The 10,580-nt window shown below is 40.6% G+C and overlaps 1 protein-coding gene across 1 annotated transcript in view; it reads right to left on the reverse strand.

Moving 5' to 3' along the window:
* The window catches only part of LOC109208424 (serine/threonine-protein phosphatase 7 long form homolog), a 2,004-nt gene extending 1,861 nt beyond the window's left edge, over positions 1-143 (reverse strand). Inside the window, exon 1 of the mRNA XM_019371530.1 lies at positions 1-143. This exon is cut by the window's left edge and continues 118 nt beyond it. Within this exon, the coding sequence (XP_019227075.1) occupies positions 1-143 (143 nt within the window).
* Positions 144-10,580: the final 10,437 nt, after the last annotated feature.

Raw genomic sequence — 10,580 nt, forward strand, 5'->3', positions numbered from 1 at the left:
TCCCACAAATCATCAGGCCTCCTGGGGCGGAGAGCCTGCATCGATAGCTGTCCCTCCCAAACATAGGATGACCTATGGTCGCCCTGCATCACTAGTAGCTGATCCTCGGCAGGTCCAGGATGCTCAGGCGGAGGAAACGCCATGTCGTCTACTATAATTTAAACAAAATTAATTGTTTGTGTTAGTGTAATAAATTAAATTAAGTATGATTTTTGAAATTGGAGATAATAGTTATGTATGGGTTCCAGGCTTGATTTTTGACGCCCGGTGCCACCGAATAATTCTTAATTATTATGCGTCTCAATTTCAACATTTTTAGAATTTTGTTAACTTAATAAATTAAATTATAAATTTTTGTAATTGGAGATAATAGTTATGTATGGGTTCCAGGCTTGATTTTTGAGGCCCGGTACCACCGAATAATTCTTAATTATTATAAGTCTCAATTTCAACATTTTTAGATTTTTATTAACATAATAAATTAAATTATAAATTTTTGTAATTGGAGATAATAGTTATTTATGGGTTCCAGGCTTGATTTTTGAGGCCCGGTACCACCGAATAATCCTTAATTATTATGCGTCTCAATTTCAATATTTTTAGAATTTTGTTAACTTAATAAATTAAATTATAAATTTTTGTAATTGGAGATAATAGTTATGTATGGGTTCCAGGCTTGATTTTTGAGGCCCGGTACCACCGAATAATCCTTAATTATTATGCGTCTCAATTTCAACATTTTTAGAATTTTGTTAACTTAATAAATTAAATTATAAATTTTTGTAATTGGAGATAATAGTTATGTATGGGTTCCAGGCTTGATATTTGAGGCCCGGTACCACCGAATAATCCTTAATTATTATGCGTCTCAATTTCAACATTTTTAAAATTTTGTTAACTTAATAAATTAAATTATAATTTTTTGTAATTGGAGATAATAGTTATGTATGGGTTCCATGCTTGCTTTTTGAGGCTCGGTAACCGAATAATCCTTAATTATTATGCGTCTCAATTTCAATATTTTTAGAATTTTGTTAGCTACTGAGACTCTACGCTAAAAGGCTCTACATTTTACTACGCTAAAAGGCTCTATATTTTGCTTCGCTAAAAGATACTATATTTTACTACGCTATAAGGCTCTACAATATGAACATAACATTAACAATACAAATAAACAAAATAATTAATATTATTTAACAATACAAATTATTTATCAAATTTTAATACAAATTATATAAGAATACAAATTATTTATCAATTTTAAGCACTTTTGGTCACAAACATAACATAAATTCGGGTATATAAATCAAATATAACATAAACAATCCGGTAGCATTTTTGGTCACAAACATAACATAAATTCGGGTATCAAATAAATCAATCCGGGTATATAAAAGATACAAAATTAAACACAAACATAACATAAATTCACATGGAAACATGCTAAACAATACTAATATGCATGACTATACGAGTTTTTGCATAAACTAAATTGAAATACCTCGATGTAAATTTTTTGAATATTGTTGAAATTGAATTTTTGCACTCGAAACACGGTATCCAAAGCATTTTGTGTATGTGGGACCTACACGCCTTGCTCTTTATGGGACGAGTGGGCCCGACTTTTTTTTTTTTTAAATAAAACGGGGGGTGGGGGACAGAAAGGAGCTTGAGTTTGTTTTTTAATGGAGGGGGGCTGGAATGTCGGGGAAGATGAAGAAGAGCCTTATTTAATTAAGGCAATTTGCAGTATAGTACTGCGAATTGACTTTATTAAATAAGGCTGGGCCCAACTATTCCATTAAACGTTGTGTTTTTGTTAAAAAAATAAAAAAAAACTACTTCGCAGTATCATACTGCGAATTGTTTTAACGGCAAAATTTTCGTTAACTCGATTCGCAGTATAGTACTGCGAAATACTCATTTTTGTGAATTTTTTTTAAAACATTAAAAACGTACTTTGTGTCTAAAAAACCATTAATTAAGTTTCGGACTCGATTGGAGATAGTTTTATTTGAAGCCATAAGTATAATTTCACCCAACATATATTTGCAGTCGATATCCTCATCATTTTTGGAACAATATCTCCTTTGATATCCTTACCTAGTTACCTTTTTTAGACGTCGTTACCAATGTAATCCTATTAGTTTTAATCATACTAGGTACCGAAATCCTAGATGTTAGCCATATAATTCTATGTACTATCAATTGTTTCCAAATATATCACAACTTATGCCTCTCTCGATTACATAAACATGTGAATATAGATGCAACAATTAAATTATCCAAAAATGCTTCAATACATAAAACTAGAGTTAATCCACAAAGAATCATCAATAAAACAAATCCATCAAATCTTAAAGAGAACTACTCCATAGACATGGAGTAATTCATCACAAATAAGTTTGAAGTATAGAAAAATATAAAACGATCCAAACTCGTGTCTTGAGGGAGGATTGAATGATGAATTCCTTGTGCTTTTGCTCCTCCAACTCCTCCTTAGCTTCCTTAGGTCAAATATGTGTCAAAAGTCACAAAATATCATTTTTCCATATATTTATACCAAGTAGGGCCGGGTCCAGACGAAACCCCCTTCTCCTAGCCAAATTTGGATTTTGGCTCTGTAAAAATTGCACAGGCGCGCCGCATGGGGCAACGCGCTAGGCGGGGCAGCAATGGAGTTTATCAAGGAGCTAGCAATTTGTCAAGGCAGCAAAAATGGACAGCCGCGTGGAGATTTCTCAGAGCCTATTTTTTTGCTTGATTTTTGAAGTCCAGACATGGTTCTCGACCCCTGAACGCGTTCCCGGTATAGTCCTTTGGGCTTTTACTCAGACTTCAAAGCTCCAACTAGATCGAATTAGCTCCATAACATCTACATCACTCGGAATCACTCCTACAAGACATAAAATACACAATTAGTACAAAACACTAGCGATTAAAGCTCAAGCACAATAAAAGTGCAGTGAAATAGAGTGCAATAAGCGACTAAAATACGAAATTATAGCCTACCATCAATATCCCACACTTAACCATTACTCGTCCTCGAGCAATCAAACTACACTTTATCAAGGCACGACCTTATTTCAAGCACTCTCCTAACTCATTATACCAAGAATTTTTAAAATAGACTAAATACAATGGTGTAACATCCTCGCCTTAAGATTTGACTCACAAGTACCATGCATTATTCACAACTCACTCACTTTCTCTAACATAGAGGTCAATGATATTATCTTTCCTTCATGAATCAAGTGCCCTCACACAACAATAGAGAGTAGTTCCAAACACAATAAAGTCTAAGAACAATTAGGAACCCAAGATAGAAAGAATTCGCTCACTAACAGAAACAACATTCATATGCCACAAAAGATGCACCATAGGCTTGCCCGTAGCGTACTGTACTACTCTACTAATTGAGCTCATTCAGTCAAGGATCAAGTAGGACTTTAGTGGTTGTAATGTAGGTTGCGGTACGGGTAGGATACATTTAGATATAAGAGTGACTACACCTCCCTAAGCACTTTAATACATACATTTTACCTTTCAAAACCCCACACTTATATCAAACCATAACTCCACCTTCACATCAATATACATTAACTCCCTACTTCTATAAGCACAATTACATTAAGATTTACCACTATCATCGAATATTTGCACAGCAATACAACTATATTTCTCTTTTCTTATTCAATTCAAGTGGATCTTACTTTTTCAAAACATTGCACCTTTCTCCTTATTTCAATAGTCCCACTCAAAAGCTGTAACGACCCGGCTGGTCGTTGATCGCTGCCAACTCCGCACTACTAAAAAGTAGCAAGAGAGGGTCGCAATAGCTTTTACCCAATCTTGGGTCGGGATCGATATCCATAGAGAGCTAGAAATTGGAATCGAGTATCTATCTAGTTTAGGATTGTTTATGTGTTCCAAATTACACTTCTATTCATTTTTGGGGTTTTTGTTTACTTCTACTTTATCAAACTATAAATGGTAATTGCAACTAAATTATGCTAAGAGTTATAATGCTACGAGTTGTTCAAATAGGTAAAAAAGGCACTAGGGTAGTGACTTCCGCATAGGTGGTCAATTGACAGGTACTTGAATCTAAGGCACATTTGATACATTTGGGGAGTATGTTATTATCGTTGCACGACTTTACCCACTCTACACCTCTCGGTGGTTCGAGTGATTTTGCCCAAATTGGCTTTCTCAAGACCAATTGGGTATGCAAACTTGCACAAGCAACTAGGGTTCAATTCGGGTATTACTCTCTCGAGGTTTAACCCTTTAATTGAGGCTATCAATCTCTTGAGTACGCCCCAACTCACTGTTGGATCAATTTCGGAGACTTAGGCTCTCTTTCTCAAGAAGAGCTCAAGTCAACTCAACACAAACTAGTGTTTGCAACCACTAATCCAGAAATTGGCCCAAATAACAAACACCCATAGTCAAATTAGCCCTAAAATACAAGACCCATCAATTACCCATACTGGGGTTGATCCACAACCCTAGCTATGGGGTCTAGCTACTCATATTCAACGAAGAAAAACAAGAAATAGAAGAAGATAAACACATATTAATTAATTGCTAAGCTAAATACAAAGATTCAGTGATGAAAAGTAAGTAAAAATGCCCAAAATGGATAAGAAAAGTCGACCCACGAGCGCAGCTAATGTAATATAATATTTGATACCTTAAAAATGGAAAAAGAATCTATTTATACTAAGCTAAAAAATCGGGAAAAATTTCCCCTGCGGGGTTAGTGCGGACTGCACAAAATGGACCGCGGACCGCACTGGGCTCTTGACTTCAAAATCTCCCTCTCTGAACTTGGGCTCCGCGGACCGCACAGAATGAACTGCGGCCGCGGAGGCTTCTAGTGCGGTCCGCACAGAATGGACTGCGGACCGCACAGGCTTCAAAACTCCATTCTGCATCTTCTCTGAACCTTGGCTCTGCGGACTGCAAAGAATGGTAGTGCGGCCGCATTGCCTTCAGTGCGGACCGCACTGCCTTAATGCCTGAAATACCAGCTCTCTGAATCTCCCAGTGCGGACCGCACAAAGTGTACTGCGGCCGCACTGGGCCTGTTTTGCCTGAGCTTGCCTTGCCTTTGTCACTTGTGCAAGTTTCTATCCTTTTGAACCGATCTTTGACATTTTGTCACTTTGTTGATCAAACCTGCAATCAAGCACAACCTGTGAGCCTTTTGGGACTATTTTGTATGAATATTTGATCAAAGCATAAGCAAAAAGGGGTATAAAATACGTCAAAATCCCTAGTTATCAACTCCCCCAAACTTAATCTTTTGCTTGTCCTCAAGCAAACAAAATAAGACCCACCCCTAAAGGGAAAATCCAAGAAATTTTCAGCTGTCCTAAAGCAACCTCAACTAGTATCAATTGGGACTAACAATTGCCCTCAATACAAATGAATCATTAACAACATTTACTCTTTAAAAACACCATGGATCAAGTGCGACACAAGAGCATCAAGAATTGACTCAACACATCAAAGAACTCTTTTCTATTACTTTAGTCATTGTGGAACCCAAACTCACACATCCTCAACTCTCCCTAAGAAACCCTCACCTTTAAGATAGTGGCACTCAGAACGAGGATAATGGGAATTCACTCATCTCTCTCAAGAAAAAGCCACAAGTTTGGCTCTAGGTACCATATGCTTGCCCCTTATGTGAGTATCCACTAATGTAAGCTTCATTCAACTCAAGATCATATAGGACTTCTGTGGAAACATTGTGAAGGCTTTTGGTTCAAGGTAGGAAATGTTTTGGTCTAAGTAGGTTCCATCTTCCCTTAAGCACTTCTTTTGATTCATTTGGCATCCATTCACTTGACTCTTTGAGTCATTTCACTTCTTTCTAAGGGGTTAGAGAGACACATTGTCACTCTTTCTTATGCATTTCAAACCTTTTCTCCTTTTTCAACTTTCCACACCTTTCATTCCTTGCTTTTCTTTGAATCCCTTTTTATTCTTTTTCATATTGGACTTTGTTTTTGTCTTTTTGCTTTTCTTTCTTTTTCATTGCCTTTCCTTTTCTTCATTTTTGTGCCTTTTTGCCACTTTGTTGCAATCCTCGTCTCTCCCCCCAAACTTATACTTTTGCCATGTGCTAAAGGAAAGATCGGGTGCCAAGAGAGGGTATCTTTTAGAACGGGTATAGGCTTGTACCATGGTTATTGAAGGAAAAGGTCTAAGGCTCAAAAGGGTTGACTAGGGATCTTATCATTGGTAGGTTATGGAAGTGTTCAAGCTATCATTTGGACCAAGGAGAGCCTATATCATGTCTCAAGTCAAAATTCACTTAGGATTTCGCCTCAACAAACATTCAGGGCAAGTTCTAGACCAATGGCTCGGGACATGGACTTGCAATACGATTACTCACCACACAAGCTATGGGATTTCTAAAGACACAGAGTCAGGGGCCCACAACGACCTTAGATAAGATTTAAGCTCACAATGGTCCCGAAAAACCACTTGATGATTATCGGCCAACACAAGAGTCTCAAGGTCACAACTTTCACCATCCTAAACACAACAATTTGTTTTTGACCATAAGATCAAAGGCAAATGTGCTAGGCCCAAGTGAAGCTTTGCTTGAGGCACCTTTTAACTACTAACTACTAAAAACAAAAAGAAAAACGGACTCAAACCCTTAAGAAGGTTGTCACGCCATCCATCATTGGGAAGAACCACCCGGTTCACACAATACTCCACCTTTGGAAAGAACCGTGGCATTAAGAAAACCAAAGGTTATTGCAAACTTTGAAAACAAAAAGCTACGAATCACAAATACGAAGCTAAAAATGAAAAATTTTGCGGAAAATAGAACGGATATGTTCAAGAGGGGATTTGAATATACAATGGATGGGATGAATATATACAATGTGATGTAACTTTATGTACAGACCCAAAGTGAAATAAAAGTGCGATAAATGTAACGAAATATCAAAATTATATACAGATCAAAGATAAAAAGATAAAGAAAGCATAAAAATGTATTAAATATATATACAATCATCCAAATGAATAGTAGGGCCTACCCCCTCAAATGAAAGCTGGCATTGTTCCCAATGCCAACTAGTCTAAATAAAGCATCAAAAGATAAGAGGGAAAGGATATAGAAGACTCCCTAAGGCCCGTCTGTCTGCATAGTGTCATGTGTGGTCCCTGGGTCCTCTGTGTGCTCGGGAACCTCAGACTGGTCCCCTGTGGCCTGCTGCTCTGCTACTGAGACCTAGGCCTGGACCTGGACAGGCTCTGGAACTGGTACATCCTGTGGCTGACTGGAGGAAGTCTCCGGTGGGTCTGCCAACTGGATGATAGCATCATCAGCTCTAGGAATCCTCCTCCTCCTCTTGGGAGGCCTCTGAGACTGCTCCGGCTCTGGATGAACTGCTGGGGCTGGGTCCTGGAGCAATAAATCTAAAGGCAGGTTATCTGCCTTCCGTCTATCTACATCTGCTCTCAACTCCTTCACGAACTCTTTGGAGGCCCGTGTCTTCCTCAGCTTCTTGTACTCCCGAGAAAGCTCCTTGAGAGCCTTGATATGTGAATCAACTGCCTTGGAGAGCGCTGCCTGAGTGTCGAGGATCTTCTTCTAGTTGTCAAGTATCTCCGTGAGCGCATCCTCAATCGACTGTGGAACCTGCGGAGCTGCCACAGTGATGAGTGAGGACAACTTGGATGAGGCAGTCTGCATCCAGTTGTTTATGCTAAGAAGCGCCTGGCTCAGTCGGTGAGCAGTAATAGGATGGGCCCGGCAAGATGGAATCTCCGGGCCTACTGATATGGATGGACCGGCAGGAGTGGCAGTGGATGTGGATGGACCGGGAGGGATATCTGTTGAAGTGGAGGTAGGCTCAGCAGGAGCCATTACCACAACTGGCTCTTCAGACTGGCTAATTATAGTAATAGTTGTACCCTTGAAGCTCTTGCTCTTGGGGTTGTCATCCCCCTGCATGCTGTACCAGGAAAAAGGGGCCTTCGCTTTGACCTTGACATCGAAGGGCTTCTTGTCCACTTTCAAGTCCCGGAAGTACATAGTGAGGGTGCTGGGGAAAGGATAGTTTCGGTCATGCTCCGCACCCACTATAGAAATAATTCTGGACATCACACTCCCCACATTTATGGGGTACCCCGCCATAATAGAAGCAACCAACACAGCTCGGTGGAGAGGTAGGGAGTTGTCATGAGTGGTAGGGTCCAACCGGCTGCAAACAAAAGTCTCCAACCCCCGTGCCTCTAAGTTCAGACTCCTTCTCAGAATTTTGACTCCAGCAGTCAACCAGTCCGGGGTGGTACCTGGGATTGCCAGGTATTGTGCCAACCATGGACGAACCTCTTCACCCATTGCCATCTTTGCCATGTATAAGGTCTCGTCCTCCTCATTGAAGCCAAGGTATTCGTTGAGGTACTTCCCTTCAAATAATACTTTCAGATTCCTAACCTTGGTCACTTTGGAGCCCTTTTTGATGTGGGCTACATTGCAATAAAACTCCTGGACCATGTGTTCATTGGCATCCACACACTCTTCTAGAAAATGTTCCCAGCCCACTCAGTCCTAAACTATCTCTGCACGTTGGGGTTGTGGGGTAATAGGTCTCTATCAATGAAGCTCCTCTCCGGAATCAACTTTCTCACCGGCCACCACTCCCGAAATTTGTGGTACACCACCTCACTCACGAATCTATCTCGCCAAACCTCCGGTTTCCTTACTCTATCAACACCCCCTACCCTTGGTTCTCCTCCTTCTGCCCTGCCACTTCCTCATCTCCCCCAACTTCCTCCTCAGCTCCTACTCCACCCTCTCCAGATACTGAAGCTGTGGGAGAGGTGGAGTATTCCCCACTACCTGCGGCTGAGCCCTCAAACGACTCAGAAATGACATGTGTTGGTGCTTGGGAAGTGGATGATGGCAGAGGAGTGTCTCTTAGCCTAAATCTCTCTGGCCAGTCTTCAACATATTCTGGCACGAAGTTTGAAGAAATATCCCGGGAGGGCTCATACTCACTCCCCGAGGAATGTGAAGTAGCTCTGTCAGCAGCTTTGATCAGCTTTCTTGTCTTCTTAATGTTTTCCCGAGCTTGGGGAGTGAGTTTTATCATTTTCTTCTTCACTCCCCGGGAGATTCACCTCTGCCCGATTGTTTTGAGCCTTTTCCTCGTTATCTCACCATTATCTGCAATCATAGTTCAATCAGCTTGTTATTATCAGTGTAATCAGTTAAGAACAATGTTGCAGAAACAGGGAAAAAAAGTTACAGACAGGTTGCAGAAGTTGCCCAGTGCGGACCGCACAAAATGGTGTGCGGCCACACAGGGACCAGTGCAGACCCCACAAAATCAACCGCGGTCCGCACAGGCGTGGGGTTCAGAAACCCATCCTCTGTATCTTGACAGTGCAGACCGCACAAGATGTAGTGCGGCCGCACTGCCCAAAGTTTAGCTTCTCAGAATTCATCAGTGCGGTCCGCACAAAATTGACTGCGGTCCGTACTGAGTGCCCAGTTTTGGCATTAAATTAGGGTTTCAAGATTTATGATTCTAAGCTCAATTTTTGCCCCTAATGCATGTCCCTACATGTTGCCCATTGTATTCACTAATCAAGTCCATTCTAATTAGAAGATTAACTACCCTAATTCGGTCTATGAAAGAAAATAAGAAAAAAGAAGGAAGAAAAACAAGGAAAACAACAATTTAAACCAAATTAACCAAATTAAACAAGTAAAGAGGATTATAATGTTACCAGTTATGAGACGAAAGGATGAATGATGGATCTAAGCAGTTATTTACGAGTAGAAACAAGGATGAACAGTGTTTATGAGCTTCTGAGAATGAAAGTTGCGAAAAGGGTAAAAGGAGGCCCTCAGAGACTATTTATAGAAAAGCCCCTGGGGCCCATTCTCACCTACCAGTGCGGACCGCACAAAATGGACCGCGGTCCGCACTGCCCTGTTTTGTGCAAGTTTGAGAAGGCAACACTCTGCGGTCCACACAAAATGGACTGCGGCCGCAGAGGTCCACTGCGGACCGCACAAAATGTAGTGCGGCCGCACTGGCAAACTTCAGAGAGGCTACATTTTACCCTCACCAGTGCGGTCCACACAGAATGGTAGTGCGGCTGCACTAGCAACTTCAGAGACCTGTGTATTTTCTCAATTATGTCCTGCACTGCATCAACTCAATCATGTAACATGTCACAACCAGTTAGCCCAAAAATCAATCCTACACTACAATGAAAATCAAATAAAAACAAGGATGAAAAACACATGGGTTGCCTCCCAAGAAGCGCCTGATTTAACGTCACGGCAAGACGCATGTTACCATCCAATCATTTGAAATGAACAACATCCACCACATGGCTATCATCAAACTTCCCCAAATAGTGCTTGACCCTATGCCCATTCACTCTAAAAACTTCCCCACTTTTGTTCTTCAAATCAAGAGCACCAAACGGGGTCACACACACTACTTCAAATGGTCCACTCCACTTTGACTTCAGCTTTCCCGGGAACAACCTTAGCCGAGAATTGAATAAGAGAACCAAATCTCCCA

The sequence above is a fragment of the Nicotiana attenuata genome, unplaced genomic scaffold (genome assembly GCF_001879085.1).
Source record: "Nicotiana attenuata strain UT unplaced genomic scaffold, NIATTr2, whole genome shotgun sequence".
NCBI classification, from domain to species: domain Eukaryota; kingdom Viridiplantae; phylum Streptophyta; class Magnoliopsida; order Solanales; family Solanaceae; genus Nicotiana; species Nicotiana attenuata.